Source organism: Cervus canadensis, chromosome 6 (genome assembly GCF_019320065.1).
Source record: "Cervus canadensis isolate Bull #8, Minnesota chromosome 6, ASM1932006v1, whole genome shotgun sequence".
Taxonomy (NCBI): Eukaryota; Metazoa; Chordata; class Mammalia; order Artiodactyla; family Cervidae; genus Cervus; species Cervus canadensis.
In genome coordinates, this window is record NC_057391.1 from 14,786,679 (window position 1) to 14,809,000 (window position 22,322).

The 22,322-nt window shown below is 46.7% G+C and overlaps 1 protein-coding gene across 3 annotated transcripts in view; it reads left to right on the forward strand.

Moving 5' to 3' along the window:
* The first annotated feature begins 5,149 nt into the window (after positions 1-5,149).
* The window catches only part of NOX5 (NADPH oxidase 5), a 40,526-nt gene continuing 23,353 nt past the window's right edge, over positions 5,150-22,322 (forward strand). For all 3 annotated transcript variants that reach the window (XM_043470910.1, XM_043470908.1, XM_043470909.1), the window contains exons 1-9: positions 5,150-5,289; positions 9,414-9,537; positions 11,179-11,329; positions 12,748-12,958; positions 13,943-14,177; positions 15,567-15,720; positions 15,897-16,075; positions 18,675-18,857; positions 20,493-20,625. In XM_043470910.1, the coding sequence (XP_043326845.1) occupies positions 5,240-5,289; positions 9,414-9,537; positions 11,179-11,329; positions 12,748-12,958; positions 13,943-14,177; positions 15,567-15,720; positions 15,897-16,075; positions 18,675-18,857; positions 20,493-20,625 (1,420 nt within the window). In that variant the 5' untranslated portion in view covers positions 5,150-5,239. The remainder of the gene's footprint in view (positions 5,290-9,413; positions 9,538-11,178; positions 11,330-12,747; positions 12,959-13,942; positions 14,178-15,566; positions 15,721-15,896; positions 16,076-18,674; positions 18,858-20,492; positions 20,626-22,322) is intronic.

Consider the following 22,322-nt stretch of genomic DNA (forward strand, 5'->3'; position numbering starts at 1 on the left):
CCTTTCTTTGAGGATTCTAAATATGCTTAACATCTATTATTTTCACTTCTTATAGAATGAAATCCCCCTATTGTTGGTTTGATTGGCTGTCTTTTTAGTATAGTGCTCTGCCAAAAGACTTTTGGTTTTAGGGTCAAAGGATTTATCAGCAAAACACCACTCTGCACTTAAGTAATCAAGAAATAAGTATCTATTATACTGATAGCCAGACATCCTGGAATGTGAAGTCAAGTGGGCCTTAGGAAGCATCACTACGAACAAAGCTAGTGGAGGTGATGGAATTCTAGTTGAGCTATTTCAAATCCTAAAAGATGATTCTGTGAAAGTGCTGCACTTAATATGCCAACAAATTTGTGTAATAAATTTTGTGTAATAAAGTTTTATTAAAGCATAAAGGAGATAGAGAAAGCTTCTGACATAGGCATCAGGAGGGGGCAGAAAGAGTACCCCCTTGCTAGTGTTAGCAATGGAGTTATATACTCTCTAATTTGTTATTAGGGTGAATCAAAAGAATGTCTGGGGGTTGTAAAGACCTCACTAGACCTACTCCCATAATTCACATTTTAAGACAATAGGATTAGCCAGAAGGTTTTTTTTTCTCCAGAGACTGTCCTCAAGCAGGATATATTATCGTTATATAATCCTAAGGAATGTAGAGGGGAAAAAAAAGTTTGTCCTTTCTTCCTCCTTGAGAATTCCAGACCCCTCTCTCGTTGGGGACCCCTAGACTTCTTATCAACCTGCCTAGGAATTGACTCTCTCACTACTAACCAAATAAGTGAGCATCCCATGACCAGAGATGTGTAAAGCAGGACTAGTGACCACCAATGTTGTTGAGGAGGGGTGGATGAACTAAAACAATCGGTTGATTCCTACACTGTTGGTTGAAATGTAAATCAGTACAGCCACTATGGAGAACAGTATGGAGGTTACATTAAAAAAAAAATATATATATATATGTATATATATGTGTGTGTATATATATATATACACACACATACATAAATAGAGATACTGTAAAATCCAGCAATCCCACTCCTGGGCATATATTCCAAAAAGATGAAAAGTTTAATTTGAAAAGATACATGCACCCAGGGTTCAGGCTCATAGCAGCACTATTTATAATAGTCAGGACATGGAAACAACCCAAATTCCTATCAACAGATTTGGTTTCAGAAGATGTGAACTATTACATCATGGAATATTACTCGGTAGTTTAAAAAAATGAAATATTGACACTTGCAGCAATATGGATGGACCCTCAGAATATCATGCTAAGTGAAGTAAGTCAGATAAAGACAAATATTTTATCACTAATATGTTGAATCTCAAAAATAGTACAAATGAATCTACATACAAAACAGACTTGGGATTAATAGATACAAACTAGTATACATAACATAGATAAGGAACAAAGATTTACTACATAGGACAGGGAACTATATTCAATATCTTGTAATAACCTATAATAGAAAACACTGAAAAATATATAGAGAGATAGATAGATAACTGAATCACTTTATATCCTTGGTTTACAGTATTGTAAAAGTAGGAAGTCAAAAAATACCTGGAGTAACAGGCAAGTTTGGCCTTGGAGTACAAAATGAAGCAGGACAAAGGTTAATAGAGTTTTGCCAAGAGAACCGACTGGTCATTGCAAACACCCTCTTCCAACAACACAAGAGATGACTCTATACAGTGGACATTACCAGATGGTCAATACTGAAATCAGATTGATTATATTCTTTGTAGCTGAAGATGAAGAAGCTCTATACAGTCAGCAAAAACAAGACCGGGAGCTGACTGTGGCTCAGCTCAACTCCCTATTGCAAAATTCAGACTTGAATTGAAGAGCTTAGGGAAAATCACTACGCCATTCAGGTATGACCTAAATCAAATCCCTTATGATTATACAGTGGAAGTGACAAATAGATTCAAGAGGTTAGATCTGATAGAGTACCTGAAGAACTATGGATGAAGGTTCATAACATTGTACAGGAGGCAGTGATCAAAACCATCCCCAAGAAAAAGAAATGCAAAAAGGCAAAATGGTTGTTTTACAAATAGCTGAGGAAAGAAGAGAAGCGAAAGGCAAAGGAGAAAAAGAATGATATGCCCATCTGAAAGCAGAGTTCCAGAGACTAGCAAGGAGAGATAAGAAAGCCTTTTTAAGTAAACAATGCAAAGAAATAGAGGAAAACAATAGAATGGGAAAGACTAGAGATCTCTTCAAGAAATTTAGAGATAAAAAGGGAACATTTCATGCAAATATGGGCACAATAAAGGACAGAAACTGAATGGATCTAATAGAAGCAGAAGATATTAAGAAAAGGTGGCAAGAATACACAGAACTATACAAAGAAGATCTTAATGACCCGAATAACAATGGTGTGATCACTCACCTAGAGCCAGACATCCTGGAATGTGAAGTCAAGTGGGCTTTAGGAAGCATCACTACGAACAAAGCTAGTGGAGGTGATGGAATTCCAGCTGAGCTATTTCAAGTCCTAAAAGTTGATGCTGTTAAAGTGTTGCACTCAATATGCCAGAAAATTTGGAAAACTCTGCAGTGGCTACAGGACTGGAAAAGGTCAGTTTTCATTCCAATCCCAAAGAAGAGCAATGCCAAAGAATGTTCAAACCACTGCACAATTGTACTCATTTCACATGATGGCAAAGTAATGCTCAAAATCCTTCAAGCCTTAAATCCAGGCTTCAACAGTATGTGAACCAAGAACTTGCAGATGTCCAAGCTGGATTTAGAAAAGGCAGAGGAACCAGAGATAAAATTGTCAACATCCATTGCATCATAGAAAAAGCTAGAGAATTCCAGAAAAACATCAACTTCTGCTTTATTGACTATGCTAAAGCCTTCGACTTTGTAGATTACAACAAACTATGGAAAATTCTGAAAGAGACGGGAATACCAAGCCATCTTACCTGCCTCCTGCGAAACCTGTATGCAAGTCAAGAAGCAACAGTTAGAACTGGACATGGAACAACGGACTGGTTCCAAATTGGAAAGGGAGTACATCAAGGCTGTATATTGTCACCCTGCTTATTTAACCTATGCAGAATACATGATGTGAAATGTACTGGGCTGGATGAAGCACAAGCTAGAATCAAGATTGCCGAGAGAAATATCAATAACCTCAGATATGCAGATGATACTACCCTTATGGCAGAAAGTGAAGAGTTCTTGATGAAAGTGAAAGAGGAGAGTGAAAAAGTTGGCTTAAAACTCAATATTCAAAAAATGAAGATCATGGCATCCAGTCCCATCACTTCATGGCAAATAGATGGGCAAACAATGGAAACAGTGACAGACTTTAAGGGCTCCAAAATTACTGCAGATGGTGACTGCAGTCTTGAAATTAAAAGATTCTTGAACCTTGGAAGAAAAGGAATGACAAACCTAGACAGTATATTAGAAAGCAGAGACATTATTTTGCCAACAAAGGTCTATATAGTCAAAGCTATGGTTTTTCCAGTAGTCATATATGGGTGTGAGAGTTGGGCCATAAAGAAGGCTGAGCACTGAAGAATTGATGCTTTTGAACTGTGGTGTTGGAGAAGACTCTTCCGAGTCCCTTGGACAGCAGGGAGATCAAGCCAGTCAATCCTAAAGGAAATCAGTCCTGAATATTCATTGGAAGGACTGATTGTGAAGCTGAAGCTCCGATACTTAGGCCACGTGATGTGAAGAGCTAACTCATTGGAAAAGACCCTGATGCTGGGAAAGATTGAAGGCAGGAGAAGGGGATGACAGAGACAAGATAGTTGGATGGCATCACCGACTCAATGGACATGAGTTTGAGCAAACTCTGGGAGATGGTGAGGGACAGGGAAGCCTGGTGTGCTGCAGGCCACAGGGTCACAACTGAGCAACTGAATAATAAAAAAGCTCAAATATTTCAGTAAAAATTACTTTTTTAAGTTGAGTGAACCGTATGACCCTGAAGTCTCTCCAGTCCTGAGTTTAAGAAAAGCAAATCAAATCTGATAAACTAAAACCAAATCAAACACTGAACTCCTAGATTGTTGTCATCACATCATAAAACCTGGACAGTTGCCCCTGAAGGAAAAATAGATGCTTTTTATACTTTCTGATACTCCAAATTAAACCATTTGGACCCAATACATTTGATTTCTTGCCACATTGGAAGGGGAGCACTTGCCAAGGTCATCAGATAAATTCCACAGAACTCATCTTCCCTTGGGACTTAGTCAGATGAGAACTGCTGAGCCTGTGAGCAGAGGAGCATGAGGGTCACAGCAGAGGGATTTGAGGGAACATTTCAGGTTCAGGGGCTACCATGACTGTCACTCAAGGAGCCCTTTAAATATCCCACCAGGGGCCAAACAATTGGAGAAACTTCTTTAAAACAAAGCAATAAATATTTCCCTCATTTTGGAAATGAACCAGGAACATCTAAAACAACCAATAGGAAGTCCTAATGTGCAACAGAGTCTAGGAGTTATCAGTCTGAGTTGACATCTTACCAGACAGGAGAAAAAGTGAAAAGCACTTGGAATTTTCATTGCAGGGTGGCTTTATCTAAATGACTGCACAATTCCTTTTTGTGTTTTAACAAACAGAGCTTGCAGACCATCAATTTCTCCCAGACCCCTTGGACAGAAACCCCTTACAGATGACTGTTCCAGCTTATTTTTACACAGGACACTGGGTCCGAGTTGCACTCCCCACATGGTTAAATGCAATCTCCAGATTGAATTCTTGCTGAGCCGCCTGGACATGTTACTTCACTTCTCTGAGCTTCACTTTCCACATCTGCAGAGTGTGATGCTAACACCCCCAAGCAGGGTGGGTTACATATTCAATCAGGCACCTTGTGTGAAGTCCTCAGCATTTTTGTTGGTAACTGACAGGACTGTGGGCCATGAAGTCTCATGGGGTACTTTTTTTCATGGTGCATTTCTAGACCTGCCCAGTCTCCCTGAGGGAGGGAAGGTGGAAGGTACTTGACTAGATGGAACATAGCCAACATCCTTCTTAGGAAAAGGCTTGCCCCACTCTGCACCAGGCCTCCTTCTTAAAATTTCTCTGTAACAAGCTGGCTACCAGCCAGCACATGGCTCAGTGAGCAGCTGTGGGTGTGAGCAGCATTTTAGGAAAGGCAGGAAGAGTAGCTGGGGAGAGATAAACTGTGGGCTTCAGGACGCAGGCTGCTGTACGGACAGCAGCCTTTCCGGGACCTGTGGTCTAAAAGCGAAGAAGATGAGTGCGCCGGGAGACACAGCCTGGACAGACTCTGAAGGCTTCAGAGGGTGAGTGGCTCACTTGTCTCACTTTCCATGCCAGCGACAAGGGAAAGGCAGGAGTGCTTATTCTTTTGGGGGTCCACAAAGGGTAGACTACCGGTGACAGAAGGAAGGAGACCCGAGCACGCTCTTGTCTGGTTACGAGCAAGCTGTAGAATCTTGAGCAAGTCATCTGCCCTCTCTGGGCCTGTTTTCTCATCTATAAAAGAAGGAACTGGCCAAGTCTAATAACCAGACTAATAACCATACCTAACATTTGTGCAGTGTTCACGAGTTTCACTTTTGAAATAGAATCTCATTGGGTCCCCGTGGCAACCCTTGGTTGAAGGATTGACTGTCACTTTTACAGATGAAGAGGGCTTCCCAGGTGGCACTAGTGATAAAAAAAAAAAAACCCACCTACCAATGCAGAAGACGTAAGAGACATAGGTTCGATTCCTGGAGTGGGAAGATCCCCTGGAGAAAGAAATGACAACCCATTCCAGTATTCTTGCCATGAACAGAGGAGCCTGGCGGGCTACAATCCATGGGTTTGCCAAGGGTTGGACACAACTGAAGTGACTTAGCACACACGAATACACAGATGAGGAAACTATCACACACTGGGGCCAGTGGACCTAAGAACCTGGTCTTCTGGGGACAGTTCTGGCCTCTCGTCAATACCAGGTTCCCCTGGAGCTCTGAAACCTGCAGATTCCCAGCTTCTTGTTGAGGACTACCTCCTTTTCCCTACCCTCCCTCACTCTTTACTTCCCACCAGTTGTCTCTTCTCCAGCCTCTTTGCAGAGTTTCCTTTCTCATCCTGTAGGCCAGGCACACTAATATTTCTGAGACGAGGGAGGTTAACATTTGATACCCTGCCCCCATGCTCCCTGGGTTAGCACTTGTGTGCAGCCTGTTTCCTAGAATTCGCTCTGCTTTGTGGAATGTCTTCCTGTGGGGTCCCGAGAAAAGTAGTAGGTGAGGCTGTTTAACCTTCAGGGCCGTGCTTCTCCAGATGTGAGCCTGGACCATGTTGTGTGGCTCACAGACATTCAGGGTTCTGCCTACATATGCAGATTCCTGGGCCCTGCCCCGAGTTTGGTGGGTCAGAAGGGGCATTTCACCATCTTGCCCTGTTTCTGACAAGCACTTACCAGGGCCTGGGAACCATGCTTTTAGGAGACTGCCCTGTTGGGCTGCAGAGGGCTGTTGATAGACTTCTTAGAAGTGAACCACACTTATATTACTAAAATAAGTCCTTCCTGATGATGATGATAATTGATTTTTACTTTCTGGCCATGCCATGTGGCATGTGAGATCTTAGTTCCTCGATCAGGGATCGAACTCTCATCCCCTGTAGTGGAAGCTTGGAGTCTTAACCACTGGATCGCCAGAGAAGCCCTAATTTTTTAAGTAAACTTTAGGATTTAACTAGGTTATATTTTAGAGTTTTGCATCTCTGTAAGTGAAACTTGTCTAGAATTTTCTCTTTTCGCATGCTGTCTTCAGTGGGCTTGGGTAATGATAGCTTTGTAAAATAAACTAGGGATCTTATGGTCATTTTCTACAATCTGAGATGGTTTGACATTGGACTTATTTTCTGAAGATTAGAGAAAGCTCAACTGTGAAAACAAGTTGGGCCTGACATTATTTTAAATGTTGACATTTAGCCCCCTTACTAACTATTTAAATGATTATTGGTCTGTTCAGATTGTTACTTCTTGAAATTAATTCATTTCTCTATGTTCACCAATCACTTGCACACAATACTCATATTTCTGTAGCCATTTTCTGGATTCTATTGCCTTTCTCAATATTAATATTTTATTTTTTCACTTTCTCTAATCACGCTTTTTTACTTAGTATTTTCATAGGACCGACTTGTTTTTTTCACTATGAGCATGCATGCTTAGTTGCTCAGTCATGTCCGACTGTGACTCCATGGACTGTAGCCCTCCAGGCTCCTCTGCTCATGGGATTCTCCAGGCAAGAATACTGGAGTGGGTAGCCGTTCCCTTCTTTAGGGGATCTTGCTAACCCAGGGATCAAACCTGGTTCACCTGCATTGCAGGCGGATTCTTTACCATCTGAGCCACCAGGGAAGCCCTTTTTTCACTATCCTGAGGCATAATTGATGTACAATTATTAATAAAAATGAACAATTTGATGAATATTGACATATGCATGCATCTGTAAAACCATCGCTGTAACCAAAATCAGTTTACCATTTTGACCTTTTTTTTCCAGTTTTCTAGTTTCCTAATTTCAGATTTTATACTTGATTCTATCCTTCTATTCATGTATGTGTGTGATTTATTCTTTTTCTAGTTTCTTAAGTGAAAGCCCATTTATTTCATTTTTCAAAAGGTTATACTCCATTATAGTTATAAAATATTAGCTACATTCCCTGTGTTGTACAATATATCCTTGTAGCTTATTTTATACATGGTAGTTTGTACCTCTTAACCCCTTACCTCTATCTTTGCTCTCCACCTGTCCTCTCCCTACGAGTAAACACTAGTTTGTTCTCTATATCTGTGGATCTGTTTCTTTTCCATTATGTTAACAGTATGTTTTAGTTTTTACATTCCACGTATAAGTGATATCATAAAATATTTGTCATTCTCTGACTCATTTCACTTTAACTCATTATTTTTAATCTTATTTATATATACAATAAATTCTCATTTTTTGTGGTAGCTGTATTTTGTAAAGTCACCACAAACCCTGAATGAGGAAATTCTGCACCTTTATTCCTGGGAAAAATAAATACAGGATTTGGTTCCTACCAGCTGATGGGCACACAGTTTTCGTATAATGATCAATACATGATTTTGTTTTATGTGTTTCTGTTTAAAGACTCCTTTAAAAGCAGAAATTGTTGATTCATTAACATAGACCTTATGGTCAACAGCACTAGAACTCGTGTCTGAACAAAACTTATCTAACAATGTAATTTCTGCATAAGGCAGATCACAGACTTTTGTGCTTAGGAATACTAGACAGTATTTTGTATTTCCTAGGGGCCATTTTAAAGAGCAAAATCACCAATGAAGAGTGCAAAAATGTGAAACACACAACACTAAATAGATTGTGGGAAAGGCATTTGTTTATAGTCTGAGAGCTGAGACAAGTAGGCAGATTGTTGCTTGTGTTGACCTCAACAGGAAACATGCACATCAAGTGACTCAAATGCATTCCCACTTAACCCATGTCCACAGTGATCTCAGAAATGCTGCAAGTATAGGGGGTTACTAATAAATTTTAGCGAGTATGCTTATTTCCATACATGGAATCTGCAGATAACAAGGATTGATTGTAGCTAAATTATTTAAAGTTATATTAAACTCATGGGATATAGACAAAAGCCATTCTCACAAAGGAAATTTAGAGAATAAGGTGACATAAATTCTCACTCATTGACTCGTCATTGACTCAAGTTTGGATTGCTGGGTTCTGATGCCACACAAAGTGTTAATCTCTGTTCTCATCACAGTTTAGCTAGCCCATCTGTGAGGGTTTAAGATGGCTGATGCCCTTGTGACATTGCTGATACATCCTGGACCTGGAGAGTCAAGCCCTCAGTCTCAGCCCTTGCATGGCTTATACTTGAAATGTTCAGGCAGAGGGTGGAGGTTCTTGGGTGTGATGGGAAAAGCAGTGGCCTTGAAGTTGACCTGCTGAATAAATTCTGCTAAGTAACTGAAGTGCTCTGAGCCTGTTTCCTCCCTGTAAAATGTCTTAGGGAGGAAGGAAGCTCAGAGCGGTCGAGTAGTTTACATTCGGTAACAAGGACCAAAGCAAAGAGTGACTGGGGAGGATTCGGAGCACAGTAAAGAGCTGGTAAATGTGAGGTGGGGTGTCACTGTCACCGTGTTAATAACACCCATGGAGTGAGCCATTCTCTGAACTTACACCCATCGTCTGAGGTCCAGTTCACTGGGGCCCTGTCATCCCAGAACCTAAAGAGACTTAAGCCTGGGTCAGCCAATGCCCTAGATGGAAGGAACAGACTTAAAGACAACAAGAAGCAGCTGTGGGAAGCCTGAGACCCCAGCTGGAGGAAGACAGAGGTCCTGGGGCCACTGTGAGGCCTCCTGAGCCCTTGGACACCCCAAACCCACCCACCTGTCTCTTTTGTCTCCCAGCACCATGACTGCCGAGGAGGACGCCAAGTGGCTTCAGTGGGTGACGCACCAGTTTAAGACTATTGCGGGAAACGATGGGGAGATCAACCTGCAAGACTTCAAAAAAGCCCTGCAGGTGAAAGAGGCAAGTGTCTGCTCCAGAAGTGGGGACCCTGTGCTTATATTTTGTAGAGGAGGAGCAATCTGGTTTCCAGGACACAGTACCTCACAAGGAGGGAAAAGTCTCTGCTACTGGGGCCCTTCCATCCATGGTGGTAGCCATGGCCTCCTGGGATCTTTCAAACAACACATGAAGTTGGAAATCAGTAGCTTGTCAAATCTTAAGAAATATTATTGACCTTACATTTACTGCCAGCCTCATGGGCAGAGGTGATGCCAAGACTTAAGTTTCCTGCCAAAAAACCAAATTTTTCCGTGGTTTGTACCCATTAAAGGCCTGTTTGCACTGCCACTCCATCCCCAGTCCTCTCTCTCGGTGTCATAGGTCCTCTGCCCATCCCCATAACAGCCTGCGTGCCTGACAAAAAGTGGAGACATTAGCAGAGAGGAGGGTGGGGTGAGCCTGCAAATGCCAACCTCTCCGCAGGTGTCCTCGGGGATGGCCTCTCGTGGTGGCCTGTATCCTTGATGGGAGTGAGACAAGGAGCATTTGAATGCCCCTGTTTGGATGGGAGGACTCCTCACTTGCTGGTACCAGGGGCACTCTAAACACTGTTTGAACTCTGAACATTGTCTCCTTTCATAGTCAATATGGGGAAGGGAAAAAAGGCCTTCTGCCTAATTGGGGCTATAAGACATCTTAAGATGAAGACCATTCGGGATGGTAGAGTAATATTAGGAGAGTGATAAAGGCATTACTAAAGGGACCCAGGTGAAAAAGAGTGAGGCCGAAGCAGGGCTGACTGCCCACAGTGGGCCTCGTGCTTGTGAACCCATGCTTGTGAACTTAGATCAGACACTAAAGCCCTCAGGCTCCTCGCCCTGCCTCAAGGAGTAGATCTCGGCCTGGCACATCTGTGACACTGACCCAGCCTGTCTTCTTAATTTCTGTGTTTCCAGTGCCTAACACAAGACCTGCCTGGCAAGCAGGGGCTTGTGCAGATACGATTCTTGAATGAAAGAATTGTTGAATGATGAATGGAGTGAGTGCACGAGCACCTGAGAACAAGTGCTGTTAAGAACGACTCTACATTAGGAGCACTTAATTGTAGGCTCTAGGCAGCCCAAACAACAAGGCAAAGACACAGGTATTCAAGTGCCACCTTCTTTATAAGTCTTTCCTGGCTTCACTGTCGCTCGAGGTCACCCGAAGGGGAAAAAGACAGGACCTGGGAGGAGCCTGCAGGGGGACGCTCAATCTGACCTTTGTCCCAAGTTGAGTAAGGGGCCACCAGAAGTCTGGACTGCAAGGCTGATGAGAGTGGTGGGTTATGGAGACAGAGAGCCTATGGAAATTACCAGGCCCAAGAGCCAGAAGGGAGCCCAGGACCCATTCACAAGCCTATCCTCGCTACAGGGATCTGAACAGTTCTCCTACCAGAGCCCAAAGTTGTTCTCAGCTGACAGGATGGGCCATGGACACTGTCCCCTGGTGTGGCTTCATTGGGCAGATCACAGGCTATTTTCAGTCACTTGAGTCCTCCCTGAATCCCACCACCCCATGGCATGTGTACACACACACAGACACACACACAGAGTGAATGAATTCAAAGCCCAGGCTCCATGGCCACGTTTGTACCCATCTCCTGTCCTCCTCTGGCCACAGTCTTTCTTTGCTGAGAGATTCTTTGTCCTGTTTGACTCGGATGGAAGTGGCACCATCACACTTCAGGAGCTGCAGGAGGCACTGACCCTGCTCATCCACGGCAGCCCCATGGACAAACTCAAATTCCTCTTCCAGGTGTATGACGTCGACGGTAAGCATCCTTGGTGGGATGGGAGGAGGACTCCGAGGGAGGGACAAAGGGAACGGGCTGTCTCAGCGACTGCCCAGCACTGGGCTAATGTCTCCAGCTGCTGTTGTGCTCCTGGGCACGGCCCTCTAGCCTATGGGGTTTCTCTAGCTCCTGTGTGATTTTGGCTATGGAAAAGGGCCTGTTATCACTTTGGAAGGACTTTGGAAGTCCAAATCAAGGAATTATTTCTTTTGAAAGAGAATTACACACATCCATAGCCTTTTTGGATCAGATAGGGAAGGCTTCAACCCATCCTGTGCAATAATTGGTCTTGAGGTTGGGGGGCTCCCTCTTTCCAGGTTTTAAGAACCTGGTCCCTGGATTTATTTGTGAAGTAACTGCTCCTTCCTTTGCATTTTTAGTGGGAGTTTGCAGTGCCTTTGGGGCATAATCACAGATCACCTTCTGAATGTGTCCAAGATTAATAATGTATCTCAGGGCCTGGTTCACACCCTCATCCCTTAGAATTCGTCAGGGGCATATTGCTACCTCATGTGTGTCTATATCCGAAATAAGTCAAGAAATTTCTAATCAAGGGTCCTACTACTTATGAAGAATGAAAATACATACAGAAAAAAAAAAAAAAGCCTCAGATCCCATCTCACTTGATACAGTTGTTTCTCCAGTTAGTTCCAGGATCCCTGTGGATACCCAAACCCATGGACGCTCAAGTCCTTTATATAAAATGTAGACATACAGTCAACCCTTGATATCTGTGGGTTCATCCATCCACAGATTCAACCAACTGTGATCGAATTTGTAGATGAGGAACCCGTCTGTACTGAGGGTCAACTGTAGTTTTGGCTTCCTTTTCACATCACTCTTAGCCACTCATGTTCTCATAAGGTCACAACCCTGCACTTGAGGGACCAGCTGTGGCCTCTCAGGACAACATGGATGGATGAGCAGAGTCTGCTACAATTTGGGGAACAAACAGAAACCTCTTCACCACCACCTCATATACAATTTGCCTCTGAATAATTGGGGCTCTGGGCACATAGCTCCTTAGAGATTAAGTAAGCAAGTGTATCTTCTGGGCAGATGGTCTTGGAAGTTGAGTGGTGCTTAGAGAGGAGGCTGCAGATTCTAGAGGAAGGCATGCACTGAGGCCAAAGATTCTCCATGCTTGGGAAGGTGTTTGCCTCTGCTGAGCCCGGCAGTAGGGAGCCATGGAAGGTTTGTGAGCTGGAGGTGCCATATGTCCTTTGATTGCCTGGTGTTTACTCCTAAAGACATCAGGTTGGCAGAAACCTGAACGAACAGGAAGTTAACCCCACGATGCAATGGTTGTGCAAGGCAGGGGGAGTTTGCAAGTACAGAGTGAGGTGGGAGGGAGGTGGGTGCAGGTCCCCACTAGGCCTCATCTTCGCCTGAAACAGGCAGCGGCTCCGTCGACCCCGACGAGCTGCGCACCGTGCTGCAGGCGTGCCTGCACGAGAGCGCCATCTCGCTGCCCCAGGAGAAGCTGGACCAGCTGGCGCTGGCGCTCTTCGAGTCGGCCGACAAGGACTGCAGCGGCACCATCACCTTCGAGGAGCTCCGAGACGAGCTACAGCGCGTCCCCGAGGTCATGGAGAACCTGACCATCAGGTACCGCCCTGGCTGGTGCAGCCACACAGCCCATTCCGGGATCAGAGTCCAGGTGCGAAGTGTGGCCTGAGCACAAGGAGGGTCCCTCGGCCTGGCCCTGCCCCGCCCCGGTCGTCCCCCCCCAGCCCAGCCCCTCGGGTTCCCTCCCTGGCCCAGCTTAGCTCCTCTGCCCACTTTCTCTTGGGGCCAAATGTCTGTCCTGCCCTCTGCAGGGCAGCTGTTGTCATGCGTGCATTTTCTACAGGGTTCCTTAAGAATCAACTCAATATTAAGCACCAGTTATGTGCTGGGCATTTTTACAAGTATATCATTGCATAACATGGAAAAGGAAATTGAAGTTACACAAAGAATGAAGTAACAAAAAGACATTAAAACTATTTCACCTGAAGTAACACACCTAGGTGCACACAAATACTTAGCAAAGACATTTATTTATTCAACTTGTTTGAGCAGCTACTCTGTACCACACCTTGTTCTCAGTAATGGCAGAGCTCTGCTGGGGCTGCATTCCAGGCTGAGACACAGGTATTTTATACCAATAAACAAGTACATACACTAGACAAGTACAAATTTGACAGGAACTGTGGAGAAAATAATATAAACAGGGTGTTACAGCAGACCTAAGTTTATCTAACTCCAAGTTCTGAATAGTGCCACTTTTGTACTTCATTCTTTTTGTGTATTAACTTCAAAAATTTCTCAGATTCTTCCATCCATTATGATTGTCTCCCCACTCAAGGTAGTTAAAAAAAAAAAAAAACTCGTGGGTATGGTATCAGACAGACAGGAGATTGATGCCAGTTCTACCTAGCTGTGTGACTGTAAGCAAGTCACTTGACCTCCCTTTCCTGATGTAAAAGGAAGCCGGCCTGTTTGCCCCAAGGCTCCCAAGAGTTAGTGGCTGCAGAGGGAGTGCGCCTCCAGGCTCCCACCCCGGTGGTCCCCGCCGCACCGCGCCCCTCTGAGTGGAGTCCTCTCTTACAGCGCTGCTCGCTGGCTAACGCCCCCTGCTCCCCCGCGACACCAGCGCCCACCTCGCCCGCTGACCTCTGCCTACTGGCACAACCACCGCAGCCACGCGCTCTGCCTGGCCGCCTTCGTGGGCCTCCACGTGCTGCTGTTTGCCCTGGCAGCTAGTGCCTACCGGGCCTTCGGAGCCAGCGTCATGGTGGCCAAGGGCTGCGGCCAGTGCCTCAACTTTGACTGCAGCTTCATCGCGGTAGGGCTCTGTGGGCACAACGCAGGGAAGCGGGCAGGGGGACTGATGTAGGCTCCTCTTAGACTAAATGACCCACGCATGGACACCTGCATTGGCAGCGCAGGATGGCACCTTAGAAATCCACTGGGCCGACACTCAGTGGGGGGACTAAGGCTCAGAGAGGGGCAGTGAGTTGTCTGTCGTCACACAGCAGGTAAATAATACAGCTCGCATTTTTGTGTGCTTGCTATGTACCAGTCACAGTGCTAACCACTTTCCATAGGGTTATTGACCCTCACAATTACCCTATGGTGGACCCAGACGAGGTTGGGCTAGCTCCTGTGAGGGCTCCAGCCAGAAAGAGAATACTTCAAGAGGCCTTGAATGCCAGAATGTGATCCTCTGGACCAGAGCCTGAGGTCTCCAAGTGTATTTGATAATACACTTCTACAACTGGAATGAAACAAAACACAACAAAATAAACAAAAAACAAAAACCCCCTCCCAATTACCCAATATATGCTCACTTACTTATATGCATGCCCTGTTACTGTTAGCCAATAGGTTTAGGCACAATATAACTATAAGTCAAGATTCATCTTTAATGATCAGAGATGTACATCTCTAGTTCAAATACTCCTTTTGACACTATCAGTTTCTTACTAGAGGAGTTTTATTTTTAACCTCATAACTGGCCTCAAAGAATTCACACCAGGAGTGGGAGACACATGACTCATTTTCGTGGTCACTTGCTCTTGCCTTATTAACATTATTTTCAATCTGCATTTTCTCTGTAGGGAATCTTTTTAAGCTACATGTCCTTTCTGAGGGGTAGTTAAGCTTGCTTAAGTTAAAAGCAGTTAATGCAATCCACAAATTCACACAATAGGACAGGCATAAATTAAAGCAAATGAGTAAGGGAGAGGGCCCTCGCCATAAGCCCCTTAAAAAGTGCCGTCTCCCCTCAGGACATCTCAAGAACTACATGGAACATGGTGCCTGTCTGACCTATGACTCAATGAGGGCTCTGTGTCTACACAGAGCCTAAACATTAGTAGAAGCTTATGTGTTTCCCACGTGTTGAGATAAAAGGAATACAAACATTCTGTAAGATTTTCTCTTCCCTGCCCAGTTCTGGAGGTCCTACTTTGGGACCCCAGCTATGGATCGAGGCAGCAATGGAATACTTGAGGCAGGGGACATGGTGATGTCCCCTAGCCCCGCCCACCCTCCAGCCCCGCCCACCACGGCCCCGCCCACCCTCCAGCCCCACCCACCAAGCCCCGCCCACACAGCCCCGCCCATTGGTAAGCACAGCCATCTCAGCGGGAGGCAGGGAGACACCTGCTGCGAAGGGGCGGCCAGGTTAGAGAGCGAGCCAGATGGGCTGTCTACCGCTTTGCTTGGCCAGGTGCTGATGCTCAGGCGCTGCCTCACGTGGCTGCGGGCCACGTGGCTGGCTCAGGTCCTGCCGCTGGACCACAACATCCAGTTCCACCAGCTTATGGGCTACGTGGTGGTCGGGCTCTCGCTGGTGCACACCGTGGCCCATGTGGTGAACTTCGGTGAGTAGGCTGGGCTGGGGTGGGGTGGGGATCTGGGCTTTCCACAAACCACTAATTTATCCCGCTCCCGTGTCCCGGTGGGCGGAGAAGGGTGTCCTGGATAAGCTGGATGGGGAGAAGTGGGAACCCCAACTGGAAGGCGCAGTGGGCCGATCTTGTCTTGTGCTCGTCTCCAGCGCTCCAGGCTCAGTCTGAGGCCAGCCCCTTCCGGTTTTGGGAACTCCTGCTCACCACGAGACCTGGCATCGGCTGGGTTCACGGCTTGGCTTCCCCGACCGGCGTGGCTCTGCTCCTGCTGCTGCTCCTCATGTTCGCCTGCTCCAGCTCCTGTGTCCGCAGGAGAGGCCACTTTGAGGTGCCCCAGCCTTTCCCCTTTGCCTGGCCTATCTTGGGCTCCCACCTTCATTTCTTCCTTTTTTTAAAAAATTAATTTTTGTTGGAGTATCAGTTCAGTTGCTCAGTCGTGTCCTACTCTTTGCAGCCCCATGAATCGCAGCACACCAGGCCTCCCTGTCCATCACAAACTCCCGGAGTTTACTCAAACTCATGCCCATCGAGTCAGTGATGCCATCCAGCCATCTCATCCTCTGTTGTCCCCTCCTCCTCCTGCCCCCAATCCCTCCCAGCATCAGGGTCTTTTCCAATGAGTCAACTCTTTGCATGAGGTGGCCAAAGCACTGGAGTTTCAGCTTCAGCATCAGTCCTTCCAATGAACACCCAGGACTTATCTCCTTTAGGATGGACTAGTTGGATCTCCTTGCAGTCCAAGGGACTCTGAAGAGTCTTCTCCAACACCACAGTTCCAAAGCATCAATTTTTCAGTGCTCAGCTTTCTTCACAGTCCCAACTCTGACATCCATACATGACCACTGGAAAAACCATAGACTTGACTAGACAGACCTTTGTTGTCAAAGTAATGTCTCTGCTTTTTAATATGCTATCTAGGTTGGTCATAACTTTCCTTCCAAGGAGCAAGCGTCTTTTAATTTCATGGCTGCAGTCACCATCTGCAGTGACTTTGGAGCCCCCAAAAATAAAGTCTGACACTGTTTCCACTGTCTCCTCATCTATTTCCCATGAGGTGATGGGACCAGATACCATGATCTTAGTTTTCTGAATTTTAAGCTTTAAGCCAACATTTTCACTCTTCTCTTTCACTTTCATCAAGAGGCTTTTTAGTTCCTTTTCACTTTCTGCCATAAGGGAGATGTCATCTGCATATCTGAGGTTATTGATATTTCTCCCTGCAATCTTGATTCCAGCTTGTGCTTCTTCCAGCCCAGCGTTTCTCATGATGTACTCTGCATATAAGTTAAATAAGCAGGGTGACAATATACAGCCTTGACGTACTCCTTTTCCTATTTGGAACCAGTCTGTTGTTCCATGTCCAGTTCTAACTGTTGCTTCCTGACCTGCATACAGGTTTCTCAAGAGGCAGGTCAGCTGGTCTGTTATTCCCATCTCTTTCAGAATTTTCCACAGTTTATTGTGATCCACACAGTCAAAGGTTTTGGTGTAGTCAATCAAGAAGAAATAGATGTTTTTCTGTAACTGTCTTGGTTTTTCGATGATCCAACGGATATTGGCAATTTGATCTCTGGTTCCTCTGCCTTTTCTAAAACCAGCTTGAACATCTGGAAGTTCTCGGTTCACGTATTGCTGAAGCCTGGCTTGAAGAATTTTGAGCATTACTTTACTAGCGTGTGAGATGAGTACAATTGTGCGGTAGTTTGGGCATTCTTTGGGATTGCCTTTCTTAGGGATTGGAATAAAAACTGACCTTTTCCAGTCCTGTTGACACTACTGAGTTTTCCAAATTTGTGTGCAGTTTTCCAAATTATTGGAATAATAAGTTTTCCAAATCATTGAAGTATAATTGGTTTCTGTTGTTCAGCAAAGTGAGTCACCCACCTTCATTTCATGCTGTGCCCCCTCCAGCTTACTCCAGAGCCCAGGAAGTTCCAGGTGGTTTGCATACTATGGACATGTGACTTGGGTTCTGCCACTGAACTGTGATTTGTGTCTGGCGAGTGAAAATGTTCTGCTCTAGAAGATTCTACCTTTTTTGCTGGCTTATCCTCTTGCTCTAATAGGATTAAACTAGGCTCAAGACGGCACAAAGAGGGCAAGAAACAAGCTCTTGAGAGTTCTAATCCCCACCCCACTCCTTATTGATCATTCCACTGCTGTCATTTATAAAGCAGAGCTGTGATTCTCTACCTTTGGAGTTATTTTAGAAATTAAATGAGATAATACAGGTGAAGTCAATAACTATACACACCTAGCATGTGGGCGCTCTACAGGTGTTAGGTCTAGCTTTGCTTCCCTCTCTCTAGCCTCCTGGAGATATAAAAGGTCCTGAAGGATCTAGTTTGGAGATTGTGTCCCCTGGACTGATCTGGTCGTAGCAGAAACAGACATATATGTATATACAGTCACCTACTCTGAGCCAACAATGACCCTTTGAGGTCATAATCAGCATCCTCACTTGACCCATGAGGAATCTGACTCATAGAAGTAACTTATCAGACCCAGGCCACAGAGCTAGTAGCCGAGCAGGTGTTAAAACTCGGGGCTTTGCTCTTTCTTCTCCGCTGCCAGAACATCATTGCTCTCTTTCCTTCCTTCCCCCCGAGAAAGGGTCAGTGGGTCGGGACACTGGTGCTGATGAGCCCATCAGAGGGGGCAGTCCACCCGGCCCAGAACACGCCCAGGCAGATGTTCCAGGTGTTGGTCACTGGTGCCAAGAATCTTCACTTACAGACTCTCTGAGCCAGGCCCTCAGAACAAAGAGGCAACAGAGCTTCCCACCCCCAATCTCTACCCAAGCCTGTTCCCAGGAGAGGGTGTGTATGGCCAAAGCTCTGGGCATAGTCCTGGCTTTGAGGATGACTGTGAACCTTGGCTCTGTCCCACCCCTGTGCCTTGACATTTTACTCCCCCATCTCCCACAGGTGTTCTACTGGACCCATCTGTCCTACCTCCCCATGTGGCTCCTGCTCATCCTGCATGGGCCCAACTTCTGGAAGTGGCTGCTGGTCCCTGGCACGTTGTTCTTCCTGGAGAAAACCATCAGCCTGGCAGCGTCCCGCATGGCGGCCCTGAACATCGTGGAAGTCAATCTCCTCCCTTCCAAGGTACAAAGGGGGCCCGAGGAGCCAAGAGGTGTCCCAGGTGGTGGGGTGCAGCACCTGGGTACTCTGTTAGACCTCCACCCCCAGGAAATAGGGAGCACGATGGAGGAGACAAGCCAGTGCAAGACTTGGTCCAGCCCTGCAAGAGTGACGCTTCTGGAAGGGGAATGGTGGGTAGGCAGGGAGCTACTAAAGGCCAGGTGTGCATAGAACACCTTCAGTAAGTATGTATTACATGTTGGCAAGGTGGCAGGCCCTGCGCTAGGTGACAGAGATGCAGAGAAAGTGGAGGCACTCTTCTACTCTCCATAGACACACAGGATAATAGGAGAGTCAGCCCTTTCATCAGTGCAGGGCTGTGTTGGCAAGAGAAGAAGAATCTCAGGAGGCATTAAACTCTTTGTCTTTGAGAGATCAGAGAAGCTTCAGAATGAGAGGGGAGCTGCCTTATCAGGGTTTTGAGAGATGAATAGAAGTTTGTCGGATAGACAAGACAGGGAAGGGTATTGCTGGGAGAAGGAACAGCATGGGCAAAGGCAGAGAGTAGTGAAAGGGCATACTATACTGAAGGGACTACAAGTAATTTGGAGCCAAGGTGCCAGGGAGAAGCTGGAGGCGTGGGCAGGGCCTAATGGTGAGTGGCCTCACTCTGCAGACCACGGGAACGCCTGAGCAGGGTGGGGAAAGGATGGTGGTATTGAGCTGGCTTATACTCCAGCTGGATTTCTTTAGTTGCTCCGTGGAAGATGGCTTAGAGAGGACCACTGGGGAGGCTGTTGCACATATGCAGAGGAGAGCTCATGAGAGCCTTGACCCTGACCAGGGTGGGGAGGGGGCGTATCATAGAAAGACTCGAGAGGCAGCTGGCTGCATTTGGGGTTGGGGTGGGGGTATGAGGAGAGGAGTCTAGGCTGTCTTGCAGGTGTCTGAGTAATTGGTGCCATTTTTGGAGAAAGGGCAGGCAGTTTTGGGGGGCTTGACTCTGGACAACTTGAAAGTGAGGACACGGAAGCTGGATGAGAGACTGAGGTTTGTGTCTAGGCCCTGGCATCAGACAGAGTGATTAGATTCAGATCCCATGGTTTCTTAGCTGGTGCTCTTGAGCAAGGCATTTAACCTCTCTAACTCAGCCTCTCCTCCATAGAGGGGAGAAAGATTGACATTCGTCTCAGGGAGTTGTTGTAAGGACTAGAGGTAGCACTTAAAGAGCTCCACACAGCTCTGGCACCTGTAAGTGCTCAATAAACCAAAGTTACTCTCCAGGAGGCTGTTGTATCCTGGGAGAAATGCCTGTTCCTGGTTGGAATGCCAGCCAAATGCCACAGCAGTTCCAGAAAAGGGGCTGGAGCAGTCAGGGGGCTTCACAGAGGACGAGGGCCACTAGGAAGCAGCATTTACACCAGAGGAAGTGGGATCACACCATGAGCCCCGCTTCAGACACAGCCTGCCTCCCCTTCTCCGATTGCCACCTACCACCCATTGGCAGATGTGCTGTAGGGTGAGCCCCCACTCAGAGACACAAAAGGTCTCATGTCAGGCTGGCCTGGGTGATGGTGGAAGAAGATGGCCCAGCCTGTGGTCCTGGGGCCCCTGGCAGCTCTGAGTCTGCACGGATGACCCTGGTCTCTCTCTCCCCAGGTCACTCATCTCCTCATCAAGAGGCCCCCTCTTTTCCACTACAGACCTGGTGACTACTTGTATCTGAACATCCCCAGCATCGCACGCTACGAGTGGCACCCCTTCACCATCAGCAGTGCTCCTGAGCAGAAAGGTAGGCCTGCACCAACTCCACCAGCCCCTCAGGGGGTGTTACTGAGTCCTTGCCATGTGCCACGCAAGGCTGTGAGCCCGGAACACAGAGGCAAACAAGACCTGAGACACAAACCCGGCCTCCCGGACCTCCCTCTGGAACATGGGGGCAGATGTGCAGATGCTGGGGGGGGGGAGATGTATAAACAAGACCCAGGATGCAAACCTGGCCTCCTGGGTCTCCCTCTGGAACATGGGGGCAGATGAGCAGATGCTGACTAAATGGGGTGATTGGGGCTCTACTGGCTTCTGTGAGGGTCACCGGGGAGGGCCTGACCTGGTGGGGGAAGTGGGCAGGGTGGCCTTTCAGCTGAACCTTGTAGGGTTTATAGGAGTTTACTAGGTAGGAGAAGGGCATGGGGGTGGAGGCAGAAGGGGAAGCATGAAACCTGCAAATGTAGAAGGGTCTGATGTAGTTTGGGTTGAGGGTCAGGTGGAGTAGGGAGGAAGGAAGCAGAGGTGAGCGGAAGGAAGAGAAAGTCAGAGAAAGGACCGAAGTGGCTGGCAAAATTGGTAAGAGGTAGTGTGGGGTCAGGAAGGTCTTCAAATGCAGGGTGAAAAGTGGAATGGTGCAGGCAGTTGGGAGCCTGCAAGGGTCTTAAGCAAAGGAGTAGTGGCTCAGATGAAGGGGCACCAGGGCATTTCCAGAGGGCTGTGACAGATAGGAAGTCAGGCTTCCCTACTCCATGTGGGCATGAGACCTGGGGAGCCCCAAGGCAACAGAATCCCTTCCCATCCTTCTCCCCCATCCCTGACCACTTCCATCCTCTGGGTGCCCAGCACCCACAGAACTACTCAGCCGACCCTCTCTTCGCCCAGCTGTCCTCCGACCCCCACCCATGCATGTGCCTGCGTGCCTGCCTTCCGGTCCTGGGCTGTTGGTAGGGCCACAGTCTGGACCTCTGACCTCTAGGCCAGGCCAGGGATTAGCCTTCCCATCTCAAGTGCTACTTTTTTTTTTTTTAATATTTATTTTTATTTATCTGTCTGGTTGTACTGGAGCACAGCTGTGGGATGGGAACTCTTAGTTGTGGCACATGGGGTCTAGCTCCCTGACCTGGGACTGAACCCAGGCCCCTGCGCTGGGAGCACGGAGTGCTCTGGACCACCGGGGGAGTCCCTCAAGAAGTGCTTCTGACGGAGGAGGCCTTGTATGGCCTGTCGCAGCGAGACCCTTGCTTGGCTTCATGAGAGCTAAAGGTTTCTGGTTGCCGGGGTTCTCTGACCCTCCTCCATGGAAAGCTGTAGCTCCACTCACGATGCCTCCCACCCCAGCCCAGGCCCCACCCCGGGCCCAGCTCCCACAGCTCAGGGCACAGACCCAAGGCCAGGGTTCCCCACGAGAAGCTGTACAACACTTGCCCTGGAATCACATGAGTGGAGACCTGGATGTACAATGGGGTGGGGGTGAGGGTTAGAGAGGGTGGATTATTTTCTTCCTATTTTTATTTCCCTTTTTCTTTTCTTTTTTTTCTTTTTTTGCTGTTTTATAAAAAACAGATATGTTCCTGGAAAATTTGGACAGTATAGAAATATGTGCCAAAGAAAATTAAAATCCCTCAAATAATTCTACCCAAGGAAAACTATTGTCAATCATTTGGTGAATAGCTTTCCAGATTTTGATGTATCTCCATGAATAATCAGATATAGAGATAATTC